This window comes from Candoia aspera, chromosome 2 (genome assembly GCF_035149785.1).
Source record: "Candoia aspera isolate rCanAsp1 chromosome 2, rCanAsp1.hap2, whole genome shotgun sequence".
NCBI classification, from domain to species: domain Eukaryota; kingdom Metazoa; phylum Chordata; class Lepidosauria; order Squamata; family Boidae; genus Candoia; species Candoia aspera.
The window spans coordinates 80,992,088-81,016,381 of record NC_086154.1 but is presented as its reverse complement, the minus strand read 5'-3'; the positions used below and the strand labels follow the sequence as shown (position 1 = coordinate 81,016,381).

Sequence of the window (24,294 nt, the reverse complement as noted above, 5' to 3'; positions counted from 1 at the left end):
TGAGACATGGAGGATTTCAAACAGATTTCTTCTGACTTTTATCAAACTTTATGCAAGATACCCAGGACATTGTGGAAAGTATGAGATCTAAAATGTGCCATCAGGTTGGGGATGTGGTGGATGAAACCGAGGAATTTAAGAGTGCTAGAAAGGTTTTTTTTAAAAAATGACTGAGATTGGGATTTCTATCGAGATGCTGGATGAAGATTGGATAATGCAGTTGGAGAAATCTAAGGGAGAGAGTGATCTGCAAGCCATAAGTGAAATCCATCTCCTGGTGGAATGTCATGAAAAGAACCTGGAATCTTTGAGGGGGGCAGTTGGGCTGTTTGATTCTTTCAAGAGGAAAGCTCTGCGAACATTGTGGGATATGTAACTCCTTTGGTTTATTTTGAAGTGGGATAAGGGTTGAAGAATATTCATCTGGTTTGCTTTAAGGATCTGATTGATGCTATTTGCCTTTAAAGATCTGGATTTACTGTTTTGAACTGGCTTTGTTTTTTTGGGATTATTAAGATTAAAATTATTAATACTGTAGCATTAGGGTTAAAGAATGTTTATTTGGTTTGCTTTAAGGATGCTACTACTGAAGAACCTTCAGCAAAGGATCGTTACCTTGTCGTGGTGCTGGAGCTTGAGCACCTCAATGATGCCATGAGCTAAACCGTGAAGGGCCACCCAAGACGGGAAGGTCATGACAGAGAGGTCAGACTAAATGCGATCCCTGGGGAAGGTAATGGCAACCCACCTCAGTATTCTTGCCGTGAAAACTAAATGGATCAGTACAACCAGAGATATGTCGGTATACCATCGGAAGATGAGACCCCCAGGTCGGAAGATGGTCAAAATGCTACTGGGGAGGAACAGAGGATGAGCTCAACTAGCCCCAGACGTGATGACGCAGCTAGCTCAAAGCCGAAAGGACGGCTAGCGGCCGACGGTGCTGGTGGTGAACGGCGAATCCGATGTTCTAAGGATCAACACACCATCGGAACCTGGAATGTAAGATCTATGAGCCAGGGCAAATTGGATGTGGTTATTGGTGAGATGTCAAGATTAAAGATAGACATTCTGGGCGTCAGTGAACTGAAATGGACTGGAATGGGCCACTTCACATCAAATGACCACCAGATCTACTACTGCGGACAAGAGGACCACAGAAGAAATGGAGTAGCCTTCATAATTAATAGTAAAGTGGCTAAAGCAGTGCTTGGATACAACCCAAAAAACGATAGAATGATCTCAATTCGAATTCAGGGCAAGCCATCTAACATCACAGTGATCCAAATATACGCCCCAACCACAAATGCTGAAGAAGCTGAAGTAGAGCAGTTCTATGAGGATCTGCAGCACCTACTGGACAACACGCCTAAAAGAGATGTTATTTTCATCACAGGAGACTGGAATGCTAAGGTGGGCAGTCAAATGACACCTCGAATTACAGGTAAGTATGGCCTGGGAGAACAAAACGAAGCAGGACACAGGCTGATAGAATTTTGCCAAGACAATTCACTCTGCATAACAAACACTCTCTTCCAACAACCTAAGAGACGGCTTTATACATGGACTTCACCAGATGGACAACACCGAAATCAGATTGATTACATCCTTTGCAGCCAAAGGTGGCGGACATCTGTACAGTCGGTAAAAACAAGGCCTGGAGCTGACTGTAGTTCAGATCACGAACTTCTTCTTGCACAATTTAGGATCAGACTAAAGAGATTAGGGAAGACCCACAGATCAGCTAGATATGAGCTCACTAATATTCCTAAGGAATATGCAGTGGAGGTGAAGAATAGATTTAAGGGACTGGACTTAGTAGATAGGGTCCCGGAAGAACTCTGGACAGAAGTTGGCAGCATTGTTCAGGAGGCGGCAACAAAACACATCCCAAAGAAAGAGAAAACCAAGAAGGCAAAATGGCTGTCTGCTGAGACACTAGAAGTAGCCCAAGAAAGAAGGAAAGCAAAAGGCAACAGTGATAGGGGGAGATATGCCCAATTAAATGCAAAATTCCAGAGGTTAGCCAGAAGAGATAAGCAATTATGTTTAAACAAGCAATGAGCGGAAGTGGAAGAAGACAATAGAATAGGAAGGACAAGAGACCTCTTCCAGAAAATTAGAAACATTGGAGGTAAATTCCAGGCAAAAATGGGTATGATCAAAAACAAAGATGGCAAGGACCTAACAGAAGAAGAAGAGATCAAGAAAAGGTGGCAAGAATATACAGAAAACCTGTATAGGAAGGATAACAATATCGGGGATAGCTTTGACAGTGTAGTCGGTGAGCTAGAGCCAGACATCCTGAAGAGTGAGGTTGAGTGGGCCTTAAGAAGCATTGCTAATAACAAGGCAACAGGAGACAATGGCATCCCAGCTGAACTGTTCAAAATCTTGCGAGATGATGCTGTCAAGGTAATGCATGCTATATGCCAGCAAATTTGGAAAACACAAGAATGGCCATCAGACTGGAAAAAATCAACTTATATCCCCATACCAAAAAAGGGAAACACTAAAGAATGTTCAAACTATCGAACAGTGGCACTCATTTCACATGCCAGTAAGGTAATGCTCAAGATCCTGCAAGGGAGACTTCAGTAGTTCATGGAGCGAGAATTGCCAGACGTACAAGCTGGGTTTAGAAAAGGCAGAGGAACTAGAGACCAAATTGCCAATATCCGCTGGATAATGGAAAAAGCCAGGGAGTTTCAGAAAAACATCTATTTCTGTTTTATTGACTATTCTAAAGCCTTTGACTGTGTGGACCATAACAAATTGTGGCAAGTTCTTAGTGGTATGGGGATACCAAGTCATCTTGTATGCCTCCTGAAGAATCTGTATAATGACCAAGTAGCAACAGTAAGAACAGACCACGGAACAACGGACTGGTTTAAGATTGGGAAAGGAGTACGGCAGGGCTGTATACTCTCACCCTACCTATTCAACTTGTATGCAGAACACATCATCCGACAAGCTGGCCTTGAGGAATCCAAGGCTGGAGTTAAAATCTCTGGAAGAAACATTAACAATCTCAGATATGCAGATGATACCACTTTGATGGCTGAAAGTGAAGAGGAACTGAGGAGCCTTATGATGAAGGTGAAAGAAGAAAGTGCAAAAGCTGGTTTGCAGCTAAACCTCAAAAAAACCAAGATTATGGCAACCAGCTTGATTGATAACTGGCAAATAGAGGGAGAAAATGTAGAAGCAGTGAAAGACTTTGTATTTCTAGGTGCGACGATTACTGCAGATGCTGACTGCAGTCATGAAATCAGAAGACGCTTAATCCCTGGGAGAAGAGCAATGACAAATCTTGATAAAATAGTTAAGAGCAGAGACATCACACTGACAACAAAGGTCTGCATAGTTAAAGCAATGGTGTTCCCCGTAGTAACATATGGCTGCGAGAGCTGGACCATAAGGAAGGCTGAGAGAAGGAAGATCGATGCCTTGGAACTGTGGTGTTGGAGGAAAATTCTGAGAGTGCCTTGGACTGCAAGAAGATCAAACCAGTCCATACTCCAGGAAATAAAGCCAGACTGCTCACTTGAGGGAATGATATTAAAGGCCAAACTGAAATACTTTGGCCACATAATGAGAAGACAGGACACCCTGGAGAAGATGCTGATGCTAGGGAGAGTGGAAGGCAAAAGGAAGAGGGGCCGACCAATGGCAAGATGGATAGATGACATCCTAGAGGTGACGGACTCGTCCCTGTGGGAGCTGGGGTGGTGACGACCAACAGGAAGCTCTGGTGTGGGCTGGTCCATGAAGTCACGAAGAGTTGGAAGCGACTGAACGAATAAACAACAAACGTTTAATGTGTCTGGCATTTAATTAAGCAGGGATATAAATCTATCCTAGCTTATGACTGCAAATACAGAAATGATTTGTAAAATAAAGTCTCCTTTGAGTTCAGCCTGATTCCTGCTTTGTTGTGAAAATATAAAAGTGGTTTGTCACTACCTCCTTTTAGGACTTTTTTTTCACTTCCCAGTTCTAGTCCATGTTCTCCCATTCAAGTACCAACTGGTTCTGTTTAGATTTTCCTGATTAGCCAAGGTTCTTCCATCTGCTGTTTGAGGAATACTTCTGTTGGTTAGAAATGGGTATATTAGAGGTTACTTTTAACTATGGCAGGAATAAGATTGGTGGTATGTGGGGGCATTACTTTGGCCCCCTGTCCAATCACAGTTTATTTTCATTTTTTAAATGAAAAGCAAATGTATTTTATAATGTTAGTTTATGGGAAGAATCAAAACTAATGTGCATTCTCCCTCAGAAATGTATTTGGCAGTAACAATTCATGCATTTCTTCCCAATAAACTGTCCCCCAGTATGGACAGTTTGGAAAAGATCAACATCTTTTGGAAATAGCTGTCAGAATAAAGCTGCAGTTGATTAATTAGGCAAACACAGCCAAGAAATGAGAAAAAAATACAGACAGCTTCATCATGCATCTCCAATAAAGCCAGATTAAGGATGGACACACTATATTCGCCCTACAGAGGATGCTATTTCATATAAAGAGTGAAATAATCTTAACTCATAAACCTACTTTAGTTTATGTATTAATATTTTTACCTTGCCTTTCTAACAAACAGGATGCTCAGAGAAATAGTATCCTTGAAAACTATTTTATGATAACATCATTTAGAATAGCATTAAATTGTACTGTATGCCTGCTAACTTGAGCTCACCTGGTAGTAGAAAAGATGGCAAATGAAGGGCAGATTCCTACCGAAGTAGTCTTTCAATATCTTGCTCTCATTATAAATAAGAAATAGTGGCCCTAATTCTGGTCAAGCTTCTGAGGGTGCTGAAAGGAACTGGCTTTCTGTAATAAGTATTAGGACTTTGCAAATCTTTGAAAGACATGCTTCAAAGTGCAAGACAGCATGTGGAGACAGAAGAGTTCCTGAAGCAGCTGTGTGAGCCTTACTTTAAAGAATTGAAAGGAGATGTTTCCTATTGTACTCTGTTTGTTGTGAAGTCCCTCTACTAATTTGTGTACTCCATCCCGGATTAAGCCTTAATTTGTTGTCCCACATCCTTCCCGTAACTGGCTGACCTGAACCAGACAACGGTTCAAGTATTCCACATTTGAGAGAGAGAAAAGCTGTGTGCCTACAGCATAGAAGGTAAGGATAAGAAGAGATCTTGGAGATCATCTACTCCATCATCATACTCAGTTTACACATCCATTATTGCAGCATCTCTCACACATGTCCACTGACCCTCTGTTTAAGTACCTACAGCAAAAGAGAGCTCAACATCTCATGAGGCAATCTGTTCCACCATTGAACAGCTTCTACTCTTGGGAAATCCCTCCTGATGTTCAACTGAAATCTACTTCTTTGTCATTTAAACCCATTGTTTCTTGTCCTGTCTTCTGAAACAACTCTGAACAATTCTGCCCCATTTTCTTCCTGAGTCCTTCAGATATTTGAAGACAGCTAACATGTCTCCCCAGAATCTTCTCTTGTTCATTCTAAACATGCACAACACCCCCAACCACTCCAGTCAGTAGTAACACATATTGTTGTGAATCCAATAGAATTAACAAAAATTTAAACCTCATTCAGCTTGTAGTGCAGGTAACCCACTAAGGTGGCCAAGGCTGTTTCAGTCCCCAACAAGAAAGTGAATCTAGATAACCTGCTTCACGTAAAATAATGGGCTGAATTAGGTATGCACTTATAAAGTATTATTATAAATTGTCTGATAGTTGAATGTGGTGGGTTTCTTCAGTAACGCTCTTATGATCTTCCTTTTAAAGGAGATGGAATGCAATCATTACTAATCTATTGTCTAATTGCCCTAGTAATTTTTTCCAGCCTGAATTTACAAAGGTTCAGCCAATCTTGCTCCATTCCCTATTCCAATTTGCCTGTATTTTCAGACTGAACAAAATAAAACTAATCCATCAAACCAAAATAAACTACAGTAATCCCTCAGTTACTACAAATGGGATTTCTAAAAATCAAAGAGTTATTTCTATTAACAACTTCTGCAATCTTTTGAGAAAGTTCTGTCTCACTGTTTTGAATCCTAGCACACAACAGCACTTTTACAACTGCTCTGATATTGTGTTAATGCAATGGTGGCAGAGAACAATTTCTTCACTGTCATCTACTACTATATAGATCCTAAAATGTAGAGCATGTTTAGTTGTATGCATTCCACATTTTCTTCTGTTGTCTCTCTAGTTACACACTTCAGCAATTTATTTCTCTAAGCAACTCAAGGATCTGTGAGAAGAACATTGAAGCAATTATGTTAACTGTCTATATCACATCACCATTTCACAGATGTTCCAGAACTTCAACATTTCTGAGATGTTGCGGACCCCGTCCATAAGAGAACTTCATCTGGCGGGGTCCAGGAAACGGGCCTTCTCTGTAGTGGCCCCTGCCCTCTGGAACATCTTGCCCCCGGAGGTGAGGCAGGCCCCTTCACTCCTGACTTTCCAGAAGGCCCTGAAGACTTGGTTCTGTCGTCTCGCCTGGGGCGGGAAAGTGAATAACCATTCTTGGGGGTGGCTCGCACCCTAGAGTCCCTCCCACCAGCCTGGATTTTATACCTTTCTTGGATTCTATATTTATTTACTGTATTTTATAATAACTGTTTTTATGAGATTTTAATGTTTATATTTCGTACTTGATTTTATTGCAAACCGCCCAGAGTCCCTCTTTTGAGGGGAGATGGGCGGTGGCTAAATTTGATTAATAAATAAATTTCTTTTTAGAGTTAGTCCATGGACAATCACAAACTACTGTACAAGCTGAACCAGAAGTATGTATATTCCAGTTCCAGTAAGTTGGCAGATGGAATCTAAACTGGTAGAAAATTTCTCCTGCTAGCTAAGGACACTGGTGGCAAATCTTCATTCTCTCCCAGTGCAGCAAACAATGAAGAGTAGGATACTTATGAAGAAAGATCCTTTACTTGCTCATTTACTGATTTGGCTGCTGCATGTATGTTGTGTTGGCTTTTATTTTCCAGCCATGCTAACTTAGGAAATATATCCTCTAGCACTATAATTTTCATTCAAAGTCAGATACAACTGATTTTGAATGGCAAATGCACTTTACCACAGCAGTCAGACTTTATAGATTGTTGCCACTGTATGCAGTCTCTATGGCATTGCTATGAAAGGTTAGTACAAGTGTGATAATCTACATAGGCCATATATACAGATCATGAAATGTAGAGATCAATTTTTTATAAATATCAACACAGCACACTGTCCAAAACAGAAATTTAGACATTACAGTTGAATCTAAAAATACTCTAGCAGTATATTCTAAAAGAAGGCTCTAATTCCATGTAAATTAACAAACATTTTTTTTAACTAGCTTAATGCATAAAAAGGAACAGTGAATAAAAAGTTGATTTTGGATAAAGAAACCATAGTTTAAATTCCTTTATGTATTGAAACCACCTAATATTCCTAGCTATGTGTTCCCCCCCAATCCCTCAACAGAAATAAAGAACCTGTTTTTAAATCTGTCTTTGCTATGAACCTCTTTTTTTTAATCTGTTCGATCATGTCCGATTCTCTGACACTGCCTGGACAAGTCCCTGCAGTTTTCTTTGCAAGACTTTTCAGAAGGGGTTTGCCATTGCCTCCTTCCTATGGCTGAGAAAAAGTGACTGGCCCAAGGCCACCCAGCTGGCTTTGTGCCTAAGGGGGGACTAGAACTCACAGTCTCCCGGTTTCTAGCCTGATGCCTTAACCAGTACATGAAACTGGCTCATGAACCTCTACAGTTTATTTCAAACAGATAACTCTTTCTGCACAAATCCTATTTCATGGAATGGCAGTGAAGATAAATAAAATACAAACTGTAAAGGATTTTGTGCACTCAAATATACAATAGATTCAGAAAGCAACATATTTTTCTGATGTCCTGAGCATGCATTGAATGTTCAACTAAATAATGTTTTGTATTGCAAAAGAACATTTCTTCCCTGTTTTTATGACATTTAAAAAAATGATTTAAATTATGTACAGATCACATACCTGTGATTCAGGTTCTACACTGACACGATAAGCTTGTGCTTTTCCATCTTCTAAAATATTAGGTGACCAAATCTTGCCTTCAGCCCTGCAATGGAAAATTAAAAATTACATGTACAATATGGATTGTTAATAAATTTCCAAGAGTCCAGAAGCCTGGAAGAATCAGGGGCATCATTTAGAGATTTTCTTCTTTCATATTATATTCTTTCCATATGGATAAATAAACATTCATTCATTCAATTTATATGGCTGTCCATTTCAAATTCATGACTCTGGGCAGGTAACAACAGTTAACGATACCATGAAACATCTAACAATAAAAAACAATACACACATAATCAGCAGCTGAGGTAAAAAACAAAACAGTCATCAACAAATCAATACAACCATTGCATGGGCTCTACCACAGATCCAGATTCCCAAGCTTGGTGACACAACCATGTCTTTAAGGCCAGCAGGTTCAGGAGCAATCTAATCTTTTGTGGGGGGGAGAGATGATGTCCCAAAGGGAAGGCACCATGACAGAAGGCCCTGCCAGATTGCACTCCCTAATGGAATCAGACTTGGAGCATGCCTCTTGTGCCAGATCTAATAGGATGGATAGACAGAATCAGAGAGAGGTGGTCCCTCAAATAACCGGACCCCATGCCATGAAGGGCTTTATAGGTAACTACCAGCACCTTGAATTGAACCTGGAGGCATACTAGCAGCTCACAGAGCAGAGGTGTAGCATGTGCTGATCAAGGAGTGCACATAGCTGTCCATGCTGCTGCATTCTGTACCACATGCAGCTTCTGGATGCTCTTCAAGGACTGCCCCATGCAGAGTGCATTGCAGTAATCCATTTGGGAGGTGACCAATGCATGAGTAACTGTCAGCAGACCCTTCCAGTCCAGGAACGGGCACAATTGGCGCGCAACATGAAGTTGTGCAAAAGCTGGCTTACAGTAGCCACCTGCTCTTTTAACAGGAGCTGTAAGTCCAGGAGGTCCCCCAAATTGCACACTGATTCTGTTTGAGGTAGTGCAATCCCATTCAGAACTAAAGGTGAAAAGTCCTCAGAACCAGGAGGCCCTCATACCCAAAGCTGCTCAGTCTTGCTAGGGTTGAGTTGAAGCCTCTTGTTTCCCATCCAAACCCCCACAGCCTCCAGACACTGAGACAGAATTTCCATAGTATCACATGGGCAGCCAGAGGTAGAGATGCAAACCTGGGTATCATCAGCATACTGACAATGCCTCACCCCATGCCTCTGAATGACCTCACGCAGTGGCTTCATGTAGATGTTAAACAGGAGCCGAGAGAGTACTGAGCCCTGCAGAACCCCACAAATCAGTGGCTGTGGGCTGGATTCCTCCCCACAATCAACACTGACTGCAACCAGCCCTGGAGAAAGGAAGAGAACCAGCACAATACAGCGCCACCCACTCCCAACCCCCAAAGCCAATCCAGAAGAATACCATTATCTATGTTATCAAAACCTGCCAAGAGGTCAAGAAGAGCAAGGATGGATGCACTACTTCCATCCTGCGCCTGCCAAATGTTATCTACAAGTGCAATCAATGCCATTTCAGGCCCATACCCAGATCAGAATTCCAATGGAAAAGGGTCCAGATAATCCACTTCCTCCAGCATTCTCTGGAGATGTTGCACAACCACCTTTTCTACAACCTTCCCTAAAATCAAAACATATTATGATTTGCGATTCATTTCATTTGTTTAAGTTAAAGAGAAAGACTGTAATAACATTTTACAGCCTTTAGCCTTTCATTTTGGAGAAAGAAAAGAGGTGTTCTATTCATTTGAAATTTGTCTAGCTTACCATCTTTCCGTGTTTAACTTAGCCATTATGCTCAAGGTAAAGATTTCAAATGTATTTGCAAACCGTGGTTAAGAAATCTGGTTTGCTTTAACTACTGAACCACAGCTAAAGCTGACAAGTAGGAGAGCAAAACTGATAAGGGGGAGGGGCAGCAGAAATAAAGAAAAAGCATGGGTACCAAACTACTAGTATCTTATCTGCACCCCTGGCCTTCAATTTAATGCCTTAGCTCGCTATCTTGCCACAAGTTAACCTTTGTGGACATCAATATATTAGCCACAACCCAAAAGCAGTCAACTGCTTTCTCATCAAAACAACAGAAATAGGAATTCATAATGTAACTCATATTTAGTAGTTCTATTTTTCATTTTAGGCCACACATGTCACTTTACAAAATGTAAAGCTTCTTGTTCCTAGTAGGTAATAGTTAACAAACACTGGTGAGAATCTTTTATTTATATTTAATTCCTCATCTATTAAACATTGAAGTTTAGTTTAAGTGAACTGCTGGCATTAAAGACACATGAAGTATTTACAACATATAAGCATTTTAGTCTAGGAAGTTTAACCTAAGGTTTTTTTCTGTTCTAAATTAAACAAGAAAACATTATGTTCTGAAAGAGTCAATTATACAGACTAATAAGACCTTCCATAACTATATAGAGAATGTTGTCCTCAGATTTTTGCATCTGTTATATTCTGAAGCAAGTTCTACTGTGATCAGTGAGAATTAATGTATTTAAAATTAAGGTTACATAAAGACAGGCAACCTTGACAGACACACATGGTACAAAGGAAACATCTGATTCTAGTTTTTCTATTTGCCGTCAATCAGCTGAAATAAGAGATCAAAAAGAATTACAGAAATCACCCTGAGATCCTGAAATAACCCCTTGTGCACCGAATCCTGATTTGAATATTATCATAAAACATTTGGTGAAAGTATTCCTTCTAATAGTTATTTTATTAAAAATTACACTTACAAGGATAAAAAACTAATGCAAACTAAAAAAAGAAAAAAAAGAAAAAGAAAAAGAAAAAATAGAAGGTGCAGAAAAGAAAAGAGAAAAACAGAAAACAGTATATAGTAAAGAAAAAGGAAAGAAATATATAAAGAAATGACCTCCCCCTTCATCACAAGTATAACCAACTTTAGTAACTTATCACCATCTCCTAAAATACAACAGATGATCTCTTCTTCCCATATCCCATCTCTCATGTATAAACAAATCCTTAAAACCTCATAATTTCAGTCCTGATCAGCAAAAGTCGATTAAGGGTTACCAGAGATAACAACATATCTATTTCAAGTTTGATCAAATAAACCAACTTCATATTCCTTCCTTTTACTTTTAACAATCTTGATCTTTAGTCCCTTCAAATAATGTCTTACAACTTGATTTATTTTCATTTTTTCTTTATCCCTTCTCACAAAATTCTTCAAAGCTTTAACAAATCTCTTTTACAAATCCAGTATAGGAAAATTATCCAGGTCACTCTCTTAGGTTGTTATTTGTATATCCTTTTTAATTATTAAGACACCAGCTGGTTTCTTTTGTATGTCCAATGTAGCATCTTTTTCCATATCATTCTTGTAGCCTGTCATTTTTAAATCCACTTTCAGATCAGTCTCAGTCTTGTCTGGTAAAACTTGTTCCTCTTCCATAACATCTTTTAAACACATTCCATCTATAGAAGCAGACACTCTTAAAATTACCTTCTGGGTCCACTGTTCAAAAATATCCTTCAACATGTCCAGTGTCAAAATATTCTGCTTCATTCTTTAATTGTAAGTCAAGTTTGAGTGTTCTTCTCCTTTAATTGTAATCTTTAGTTCCTTCTAGTTCCCTCTAGTGTCCAACCCCCAAAGTCCCATCATATCATTAAAAAAAAAGAATTCAAAACAAAAGCATTTTGTTTAAAAAGATTCTTTAAAATAATCCCAAACTCTTATTTCAGATCCATCTGGACCCTTAGTCTGTTTGCAACTTTTCAAAATCAAAGTACTAATCACCCTTTGGCTGTTCATTTCCAAAAAAAAATTTTTTTTAAGTCTTTTTACTTGTATTTAAGGATTGAAGGAAACTCACCCAGTATTTTCAGACTTATCAATCCAAAGGTTCCTAATAACTGAAAAGCAGTTAACCAGCAATTCCTGAAAGGGATTAGAAAAGGAAGTATGCAGACCCAGTGTCCTTTTAAAGGCACTGACTGCGGTTTGAGCAAGATGGCTATTCCCTCATCTCCCAGAGCTCTAAACCAACCAGAGACCACTCTCTTGCAGTCTCCTCATGAGGAGCAACTGTCTGGAGCACTTGTAGGTGATCTCAAGTCCTCTCCTTAGCCAGAGAGGAATTATGAAGAGCTGGTCTACTCACTGCAGTCATCAGCTCTGCTTTTAGCGGAGCCTTCTTCAGTTTGCCATTTCTTCCCTGGAAGTCCCAGTAAAAGTATTCCTGATTTACAACTCTGTGAAAGAAAACAAGGAAGCACTCTTTGGAGAATAATCAATTTTTCTATTTCACCATTAGACCCAACTAATTTAAGCCTGTTGGGAACTTCACATCAGTGAGTGTTAGCTTTTGCTCTGGAAAATAACAAGCCTGGGGAAATACTTTGCTAGGCCCATGGCATTCTCAGGTAATCATCCACAAAGTTTTTCCAAAGAGTGCAAGACTTAGGATTCATTCCACAAAACAGCCTGCTAAAGGTCTTAGAAATCTACACCAATGAAATTGATATGCAAGGTGAGGACAAAATCACTTGTCCTCTATTAATCTGAGTGTCAAGACTGACAAGGTTCCTAATGAACCCACCAAGGCACTATCTTGCTCAATTTTGAGGGAATGATTTTTAGCTTAAATCCTTTTTTTTAAGAGAATGTAGACAAGAATCTTGCAGCAGTGTCCACTTGACCTTTGTCTATCATGAATCCATCAAATTTAGCTTGGGTAGATGTATCCAAGGAACAGTTAGTGCAGCATAATGTCTCAGAGTGATATTAACTGGGTTTAAAGGGGATACCATGTGTCCACTCCTAAAAATGCCTCTCTGGACCAGGAAGTGATAATTTTCCGATGACTTTGAATACTACCAACCCATGCTTAAGTGCAACAAGATGCTTCCCCACAAGTGACCTTTTCAAATACTATGTTATTTCCAAGTGAGATGTTCTGGCATTTGGCATCTTCTGGACAGTGATTAATGGCTTACTTGTTTTCTTGGGCATTTCACTGACTACTGCCAGCTATTCCTTAATAACTGTTGCATTATTTTATGACCAAACGTATATAGTATTTCACTGATTTTTCCTATTTTTATTCTATACACTGGGGTACAGTTCTGTCACATGATATTTATGCTTACTTTACAGAAAAAACACAAATTATAAGTGGTAAAGAATGAAGTTGGACATCATGTCTAACAACTCATTCTAAGAACAAAATACATATTTAAACATATGTTAAATAATATATGCTATTTATGTTCTCTACCTTAAGATACCTTTGGATTAGGCTGATCATACGCCCCATTTTGAACAGGACAGTCCCATTTTTTTAAACATTTCCAGACCGTCCCGTCGTTTTAATATAAATGTCCATTTTGTCCCATTTTCTTAAAAACCTTACTTAAAAATTTGAAAGTTCCTGCAAACCTGTCAGAATGCAGTCTGACTTTGAGTGGAAGGAGGGGGAGCTCAGCAGAAATGGCGGGAAAAAAGCCGCAGAGCTCAACCTGGCAGGAAACCTAAAGAGAAAAAAACAGGATTAGCTGATAGTTGGTGATCAAAGGGTGAGCCGATTGGCTCCTGCCTTGAAATGGCGGGAAGAAAAGAACGTAAAAGCACAGCCAGAGGAGAAATGGCTTGTCGGGGACAACCATTCACTAGACTTTCCAGCCCAGCCTTGCCTCTCACAAAAGAAGGAATCTGAAGATTCCCAGCCAGAGAAAACCAGAGAAGTTCCTGCCTGCCGATCCAGCCTGTCGCCCAGCCCTGCCCCACTTTTCCATCCCAATGTCCCGTTTTTAACCCTGTCCTGTTTTGCCATCCCAATGTCCCGTTTCTGTCTCAAGGAAATATGGTCAGCCTACTTTGGATAGTATTTTAAAATTATGATATCAGTCAGTTCTTATAGTGTATGAGATTTCACATATGCTACTAATATAGATCTTGTTCAGTTTATATGTCAGTGTACAATTCCTTTACAATCACCACTATAAACTTTCCTTTTCTCTCTACTTGACAGAATTCTTAGTTGCTATAGGCAACCAAACAAGTGGTTATTTACAAACCTTGTTTAGCCTATGTATAGGAAAATTCCTACAAACATGAAAATGTTTGTTTAAATCTGTAATCAAATGAAATTCCAGTTAATCTGTTAGCAGCAAACATTCTTCTTCCCCCCGCCCCCAGCCCCCAATAATGGCTTCTGAATGTAAAGGTTGATGGTTGCTAATACTTCTTTTGGATCTAATTTATGTACTGAAAAAGAGACCCAGTGCTTCTTCAAGGAGATACCAGAGGAAAATGATGTGATTAATACCACACTTGACCTTAGCCAAAAATCTGAGAAGTGATTCTTTTTCACCTATGCCCATTCTGGAAATTTGAGATAGTCATGAATAATGCTTTTCATGAGCAGCAATATTACCCTGCTGCAAACAACAACAAACATATATACTCATGGCATCACTATCACAGATGCTTTATTATATCCAAATGTGCTGGAAACAAACTACCTAAATAAAACATTGCCTGTGATTTTAAACCAGCATGAAATGGAATTGGCTCTTGACTTGTCCCCTGTGCCTATATACAACACACATTCCATATCATCCTCCAAATAACAAATCATACTTTCATATATCATGTTCCTTCTATATATGAGTTACATGATTTATCATTTAGCCAATCCCCTCTTTGGAGAGCCTCAGCCTATAACCTGGAAACTCTGTTATTGGCTTAAAAAACCCCTCAGAAGCTGATTTATAAAATAGTTTTTATCAAAATTTACCTATGGCTATGACTTAATTTTACTCTTGCAGAATGAATATGTTATATACTGATCTTAACTTAACTGTATTCTATGAATTTCTGCCTTTAGTTGAAGGCACTTAGCCTTATCTTTCATGGGGATGTTTATATAATTTCTCATATGTCATATCAGTAACCATAAATGAGTAACTTCCATGTATCCTTTTGGAAATGGGGTCATTATTTTTCCATTGCCTTCTATCTAAATAAATAGGTCAAAATTTTTAAGTATTCAATGAAGTAGTGATGCATATTAAGAATCTCATTTATTCTTGATCTCAGTGGCTGTGTCATGCTCCCAGATCCAACGTTCCCAGAACATTTGACTGGACTCGCATGCATGTTTCAGTCAACAAGTGTATCACTCTTGCGAGTTGAAGGCACAGGAAGGGGAACATTATTGGAGTGTGAAATCATTTTGTTTGGATTATCTTACAATGCCAAGGTCGTTTGCGAGGAGCCGTTGAAGACAGTACACTAACCGGCATGAGAGGGAGGGGTGCATACCTGAGATGAGGGGGGGGGGGATTTGAATTTGCCGAAGATGTTTAATGGGGAAAAACACGGGATTTCTCATTTGCAACTTTTTCTTTGTAATGAACGCTACACACCATTAAAGAGAATTCTAAGTAAATGCTTGAGTCGGATTTAATGGGAAGTTGAGTGTTCCAGTCATCACAGGCTGTTTTGTCTTCAGATGCTTCATAGATTTCACACATTCAGCTATACTTCTAAGGTACACTAAATATAAAGTGTGAATACTGCAAAATAGGTTTATATCAAACTCTTTTGTCACATTCAGACCAATGAGTTTTAGGCCTGCTCTAGCTTCTTGTGGACTACACAGAAGAATCTGCTTCTGAAATACAATAGACCTAAAAGGAACCCTAAGAACTATTACAGAGTTTCGATTTAATATGAATGGCGATCTCTGTGATGAATTCAGTGGTTGGCTCCTAATTTCCACCTGTCACTGGATAAAATTAGCTCCCTAATGGAAGATCATGGCTTGAGAAGTGGTGGCTGACCCATGCCAGGAGGAGGAGAGCTTTCATCTTTACCTTTAATCATCGTATCCTTCTGGAGCAGCTCTTTAAAGAAAGGACTGATGGTTCTGCACAGTGGTTCTATTCCTATTTGGATGGCTATTTCCAGTATGTGATGCTATGAGATTACTAATTTTTCCAGTAGGAAATATTTCACGGAGTGTTATAAATAGCTTCTACTTGAGGCAGACAACCTTCAAATGGTTGAACCTGAGCTTTTTACTTGGCTGTAGGCCACACTCCAATGGCAGAAAGCACCACATATTGACCGTGGGCAGAGCCAGGGAAAAATAAAACACTCGAAAAAATCAATTTAAAAGGAAAACAAGAAAAATGTTAAATGTTACATCTTAAAATAAGCCAAACTAAAACCCATTTTAATGAAACTCCCAATAGTGTTTCATTACTGATTTTCAGTAGTTAATTATCCACCAGATTTTGGCTGAAAACTACAAAGATTCTCCAGGTACTGCAAAATGGCATAATAGAGATCCATATGAACTGTGAGGCCCACTGATACACATAAAATGTAAACATATTGGGGATTTGGGAGAATGATATTCAACTCTACTTCTCTTCTAAATTGCTCAACTGGTTCTTGGAAGCAACAATACTCTGTTCTATACACTGAAGTTCAATCAGGTTGAGACAGAGGTATCTGATTTTTTTCCTCTGTCCTGGGAGACAGCTTTCAATGCATTGCAGATTCTCACTGATATCATTAGAGTTGACATTGTCCTTGGAAGCTCATGAGGATCTGACATGAAGCTCCTTTTATGCAAATTTCAGTATGCCATCTGTAGGTCCTCTAGAACAGAAGTAGTCTGACCTGACTTAACCCATGTTCTAATAATATATCATGGAAATTATAGCAAGATAGGCATGCAAGACTGCCTTTAAAAGTAACATTGAATAAAATTCACTTTTCTGATTAAGACCAGGCACAGAGAACCACAGCTCCAAGACAGCTATGCTAGTTCTTGGTCTGTTTTAAAGCACAAGACTAAAACAAATTTCTGTCTGAGAAACTGCATCAAATGCCATTCTACTCCATGTCAAAGTCTGTTAACACCACAGCTAGTCAAATAATTCCACAGCACTCAAAATCATTTGCTTGAGACAGATGATTGTAGAACTTTTCAAAAGCTTTTTTCTTGGTTATCCAGCCTTACTGTCTGATAGTGACTAGAAATGAAGCCTTTTCAGTTCTGGTGTCTCAATTGCCCAGTCTGAGTCTGATGCTCCCTATTTTTCCCCCAGAATATTTATTGTGAGTTTCATCTATGTTAATGTTAGTATCCACTCTATTGTGCAGCCAATTCATCTAATGTTTTTTTTGAAAATGTATCAACATTGTTATTTACAGTTTTAATTTTTTTTCTATGTGTCTCTGCAAATCTTTAGTTGGATGAAGAATGGGATATGAGGGTGTACATACTTCTTTTTACAACATATTGGTAATTATTCATTTATATGGTAGTGTATGGAAAAACAATTGCCAGAAGATGAAAGAAGTTCATTGAGCGACGTCCTCTCTCTTGACATGATCATTAATCACATGGCTACAGTTGGGTCTCCATGGAACCTTATTTGGCAAAGAATGAGCAGCACCAAATTCCACGAGGATTCACTCAGCAGATATAAAGAGAAACAAAATCATAAACAACCAAGCTATTTCATTTGGCCAACAGAAGTCTCTTCCCCACCAGTTCTTTTCTTAGTCTCAGTAAGTAAAAATAGTGAAAGTGATTTGTTAAAGTCAGATTTTTGTTCCACTTCTTTTGTCCTCCATTCTGTCTGGTGGAAAATAAGTGGGGCAAACAAAGCAGAACATGTCAAGGACACAAACAGGAAAGCAGTCTCATCATTCACTGATAGGAATGTATGTGTGCAAAAACACAATGACTCAAATCTACAGGAATTACTAAACCAGATTGTAAAGAAGATGAACTGTCTTGCCTCTATATGTTTTTGGACTTCTAGCGTGAATCCAAAGTTAAAAGCTAGACATGCATTCACTAAAAATCTCAGGGATAATTAAGTTGTCTCAAGAAATGCTAGCTGAGCCTTTTGCATATGCAGCTGATCTATGCTAATATTTAAATTCATATAGCATACACTTTTTTGAGCTGAAAAAAAATTATAAAGAGGTTGTTCCTGCTTCCAATTCCTTTTTGACAATATCTTAAATTTAATCAGGGATCATTGGAGTTTTGTCAACTGCAGGATATTTAAAAATAACACGAAATGGCCCATACTATTGTTTTGTGAACTATTAGAAGCTACTTCATTTAAGGGCAATTATGACATTCTATAGGATTAAGATAGAAAAAAAACATGACAAGTAATCCTTTAGAAATCATCCTTCCAATCATTGAATTAAATGACAATATATCTGTGTTTAAGAAAGCAACATTAAATCAATAAGCTGTGAAATGTTTGTTCATGCAAGTTGTACTTATAGCAATACTAAAGAAAACACATTCGAGTTTCTTGAAGAATTTGTACATGAATGATCTATATCAGGGTTTCTCAGCCAGGGTTTCATGGAACTCTAGAGTTCCACAAGAAGTCACTAGGGTTCCCTGGGAGATCACAATTTATTTAAAAAATTATTTAAATTCGGGCAACTTCACATTAAAGAGGTAAGTTTCATTCTTTATTTTTAGTTTAAGAAGACTGTTAATGCATCTATACAGGCCTACGCATGAAATGAGTATAATAATCTTTTAATTTCTGGCCTATACTTGAGCATGGATGTGCAGGGGTTCCCCAAGGCCTGAAAAATATTTCAGGGGTTCCTCCAGGGTCAAAAGGTTGAGAAAGGCTGATCTATATGGATTATAATAAAGATCCTTTTCTGATTAAGTTAGTTTCCCTTTTCTTTTGAAAAACAATGCTTTGCTAAAAGGATGACTCATTTTCAGTAACAAAGTAGGTCTGCATCTGGCTTGAGCAGTGACTACTTTTATTGGCCAGACATCATTATAGTACTTGGAACAGCTTGCTTCAGGCTGAGTTGAGAAATACAAGAACCACATCATCCAGTTGTTCAATCTGGTCAAGACTTAAAACAGAACTAATAAAAGTGTTAATATAGTTACTGTGCCTACTACATAAAATAAACATGTAGGTTTTCCCACTGGGAGAGATGTTGCTTTTTAAAATACTTAGCTGGGCATTTTAGAGACAGAAGCTCTCTTCTTTCTCCTCCGATACATAATCCTAAACAATCAGTTATCTTAGATAAATCATGTGATTGGTCCACTGTTAAGATGTCAACATTTTTTTTTAATTGCCTAAGGAATTCCTCATTCCCCGTCCTTACAGGTTTCAAGCTCACTCTTTGTTCCAGTGTTTGGGGGGCGTGTTAGTCCCCTTTCTATTGCTTCTTGGATCTTCTTGTACTTACTGGCGTTTGAAGCTTCAAATGCTGTGGTTTTCATGTTCTTCCAATGTTCTCTGTGACAGCAGTTTATATGGTTCAGCAATTCCAGTTTGTTCAATACTTTAGTTTTTTCTGTGTATTTTGGTGCTCTGCTCACACAGTCATTCATCCACCTTGTTTCTCCTACATACTTTCTTGAGAATGGAACTCGGAAATCATGTGATCTTCAATGAAGGACCAATCCTATGACCCATCTACAGATACTTGACCATTGTTTGCACTTGCCTGATATTGTTGAATTGCTGCATTTTTTGTACATTATCTATAATGGTATTGTATATATTCTTTTAAATTATTTTTATGTGACTAAAAATAGCCAAGCAGATTCATATAAATCAAATGTATACTGGGTTCCATCAAAATTTCTAATGCAATCTTCTGGATATGTGAAATGAATTTAGTTCCTTTCTCTGGGGATTCAGTCATGTAGCACAACCAAAATGAAATTATTTATAGTTAATTAAATGCTGGGTGGCTGGCTTAGGGAAAAACCTCTTGGCCAAATAAAAGATTAGAAATATATAATAAAAATAAAATAAATTAGAATAAAATGAAGCATTTAAATAAAACTAGATACCTCCAAGAGCAAACAGTTATCAAGCAAACCTTAGAGATAATGCTAGAGGATAATTTAAGACATGAGAAAGATAGTTTAAATCAAGTAAACAAATAAACATCTCACCTGGATTTAATGGGGAGGACCTAGAACAGAGCTGATGACAATAATGTACAAAAATCGTAAACAATCTTGTTCAGTAATTGCATGTACTGTATATGTTAAACACTAAGAAGAATAAGACCCCAAATATTAATTACCACAAAGTCAAGGAAAAAAATAAGTACCATTAAATAGCCAGGTTCTCCAGAAGGGCATCATGTTTCACAGTAGCAAATGTTGGTCAAACTCCCTTGTCCCTCTTTCAGTAGAAGTCAACCCACCAATTAGTCAATTTCAATACAAAAAAACAGGAATGTAAATTCTAAGTAGCTTGATGCCCAAACACTAATGGTTTGCTGCCCTTCCACTGCTTATTTAAACTATTACTTAAGAAAGCACACAAAGAAAGTAAATATCACCAGCAATCAGTGGCAGTGGAGTCCATAGAATTAAGCAGCAGAGACAATAAGGCAGGACTGTGAAGGGTGGTGAGTTAATCCAGAGTATCTCCAAATTTGTTTTCATAAAAAAGTTCAAAGTAGACAAGCTTTGAAAATGCTAACTTAAATTTACATACAATAGAAAATTGATTTCACTTCATTTATATTATTTGCTACATAATTATGAACTATTTAAATTATACGGGTTTATAATTTAAAGATAAATGCTTTACACAAACAGTCTCTTCCAAAGTTGTGACAATTTAACAACTCTCAGAAAACTTAATATAAGTTATTTATGAAATCTTCTGTTACTGTATATGGTATATGCACTTCATTTCTTATCAACGTTGATGGAAAACTTCCAACTGACATAAACATATATGGTTGATGTCTTCTGAGATTTCACACAGGCTCTTTTTACGTGTTTGGTGCAATAAAAATTTCCATCTCCTTTTATGTATTTTTGTGGAATGCTTACATGCTGGGAAGCATCACAGAAGGATATTTCCCACTCCTGTGTCAAAAATCATCTTATAATGCAAGCTGGAAAGGTTAAGTCATAAGGAAAAAGCAGACATCCAAGTTTTGTGAAGTATTCACGTTTTCTCTGAAGTTAGACTGGCCAGAATCAGAGACATAAACTAAATTCATTGAACAATGATTTGATCAGAGCAGTTTTGTGTGCCAAATCAACTCACCCCAATTTACTACAGAAAAGAACTGGAAAAATAGAGATATCAGAACTGTAAGTTTCTAACATATTAAGAACATTAACCTGGAGTTTCAAACGGTTTTCAAGAGCATGGTACCTTAATATTTTTTAAGATGAAGTATAAACAGTAAAGTAACAATACCTGTACACGAGAAAGCTGTTTTAGTTTGGACTGAAAGTGTCTTTCAGCTATAAGCATCTTTGAAATTACTGAAATAATATTAACCTCATAAAGAAAACTTATTTTGGCAAAACTATAAAATAATTTGCAATTTACTCTGAGACTTTTGGACACAAAAACCAATGTAAAATACCCCACCCATACTTAATCAGCTTCAAATCTTCTTGTAAAATATTCAACTACAGCCAACCTAGGCATTTTCATTTCTCAAAAGTAAACTGTTCACTCTGCTATATTAATAATTACCTGTATTTGTCTTTAAAATAAGCTTCTAGAGAAACATTTACCCAAAATTCTGTACTTTGTATGGTGCTTCTTTTCTTACATAAATGATTGTCATCATAGCATACTACAGCCTTCCTCTGATACTACTTCTAACTCATTTTTTCCAGCAACTATTAGTGAAATCACTGAAACAACTTTTATTTGTTAACCATTCTTTCTTTACATGGCAACCCAGTTCTCAGATTGAATAATCCTATGAAATACTCAATGTATGGGTTTTGTTTCTTGTGAATCTTGAACTTTCCAAAAAGACCTAAAACATTGCCATTCCATTAAAACTGTAAAATTCCAGTAAAAATTGTACAAGTTCAAATACTGAAATATCTGTGAGTCTTTTTCCATAGTTATGGGCCTCATCAAGAGCATGCTAAGTACATAGCCTGAAATGTCTAACATGATGTGACTGTAACTCTGGGCTGCTTCAGCTTCAAAGGCTTCCAAACTACCGACTTACTCCAGTTTTAGCACAAATCTTACACTGAGCTTAATTTGGTTTATTCTGCAGTCCATGCCTCTTGGAAATATTAAAATCAAAGTTCCTAAGAGTAGTCTTTCAAGTTCCCAACTACATTCCCAATGTTATTTTGTGACCTGAGGTTGGACCTCTGTCAGTAGAGGCAAGAATCCAGATCACAAACTTTACTTATTAGTTAACCTGAGTTGAATCACCTTGGGTTTGGCTCCTTTTATGTTAATGGACTCCTGTCACTCTTTGGAGTCACCTTTTAAAGATGCTTGATATGGTAAAATTACAAGGAGTTGGCTTTTAATTTAATATAAAATTAGCAAAACCTTTTCAATTAAAATTGTCTTTTTCTGAAAATTATGTAACATGCAGAAAGACTGGGTCCTCAGAATTTCTTACTAACTTTCTTTCCGGTATCCTGTGACTTCCTGACTTCTGTTTTCCCTCATTCCCACTTCACAAATACATACTTCAAGAAGGAAGAGGAACAGGACTGTACTTTTATTCCCAGTATGCTTAGAACATTTTACTGAGAATGCTGGAGTATATGATGTTTAATTATTCCTGGCTGAATGAACTAAAACAAGAAATTTTTTAAATGGTGTATGCAATGTCTGTGTGTGTGGTATTTTCCACATGCTGAGAATTAAAATGGTAATTTATTAATTTACCACATAGGGGATTACAGCAACAGTTGAAAATAAGAAGCAAGTTTTTCTTTTTCTACATCAAAACAGGCCATGAAAATCAGGCTAAGGTGCTAGGCAAATAACAACAAAATAACCAGTGTTGTACTGTTCTGCAATGAATATAAAAAAAGAGGCTAGGGAATGAACATCTGCTTGTGACCTGTCAATCACTGGGTATAAACGGTCCAACCACATGTGCACAGACCTGATCTGTCATCATGAGATAGAAAGTTGAGACATTTACCTGTTCACAGACAGTATCAGTTGATCCAGACAAGCTTTGATCTTGTTTTGTGCTTCTAAATGTGTCATATTTTCTGTGCTGTCACCATTAATTGACAAAATGACATCACCTGGGCAAAGGTTAGCAAGAGCAGCTTTACTTCCTGGATTTATCTGTATGAGAGAAAGAAAGAAAAGTTACAGACTATGTTTTCATAGTGTAAAACTCAGAATAGCCCCTGAAAGGACTAAGCTATGGGGAGGAAAAGATATTCCAAGATCTCAGTGGGTTATCCTGTAAATTTTTGTTGTTGTTGTTGTTGCCTTCGAGTCAATCTTGACTCCTGGCAACTGCCCAGACAAGTCTCTGCAGTTTTTTGGCAAGATTTTGGAAGTGGTTGGTCATTGCCTCCTTCCTAGGGCTGAGAGAGTATGACTGGCCCAAGGTCACCCAGCTGGCTTTGTGCCTAAAGCAGGACTAGAACTCACAGTCTCCCGGTTTCTAGCCTGGTGCTTTAACCACTCTTGTACATCAAACTGGCTCTCTCCTGTCAATTAGTGGCTCTAAATCAGTGATGGCAAACCTTTTGGGCTTGGCATGTCAAAAATCCAGAAAATGCCTAACTTCACTCTGCTCGCGTGTCACCCTGCCCCCCCCGAACAAAAGAGAAACAATTCTTTACATATTCATTTATTTTTAAAAAATACAATCCAATCATGTGTGGTGAGGTTTGAGTTACCAAAGAAACTGAATGAGAAAAAGGCAACTCCTCCCACCCACCTGTCCCCCCCATCTATCTTCTTTTGGCCACCCTGCACCCTGCCTTGCGAAGCAAAAGCACGCCCTTCACTCAAAGGCGCCCCTTCACACAAATCGCAAGCGGCTTCTGCTGGAACTGGCTTCGTGCAAGCGGGAACAAGAAGGTGGCCGGGTGAACTGGGGCGGCGGAGGGCAGGGCGGCAGGGCTCTCGGAGGGGGCGAAGTCGGCTGTGGCTGGGGTGGCTGCGGCTTCCTGGGGAGAATAGTTGTCAGGTGTTGGTGAATGCTGTGTCACCCAAAACTTCATGGCATGTCACCTTTGACACGCATGTCATAGGTTCGCCATTGCTGCTCTAAATACCACAACCTAGCTAGTGCGTATAGTTGGCAGTTAGAGAATGTGCATGATGTCTTCTATAACAGAGGCACCACATATGCCTTCTGTCTCTGAGTATGGTATTTGGTGGAATTGCCTGTATTTTACCACAAACTGGAACTACA

At 38.4% G+C, this 24,294-nt stretch overlaps 1 protein-coding gene across 1 annotated transcript in view; it reads right to left on the bottom strand.

The window, feature by feature from the left end:
- PDLIM4 (PDZ and LIM domain 4) overlaps positions 1-24,294 on the bottom strand; it is an 84,495-nt gene that overhangs the window by 32,913 nt on the left and 27,288 nt on the right. The window contains exons 2-3 of the mRNA XM_063292330.1: positions 23,056-23,207; positions 8,027-8,111 (exon numbers count right to left, since the gene is read on the bottom strand). Coding sequence (XP_063148400.1) covers positions 8,027-8,111; positions 23,056-23,207 — 237 coding nt within the window. The remainder of the gene's footprint in view (positions 1-8,026; positions 8,112-23,055; positions 23,208-24,294) is intronic.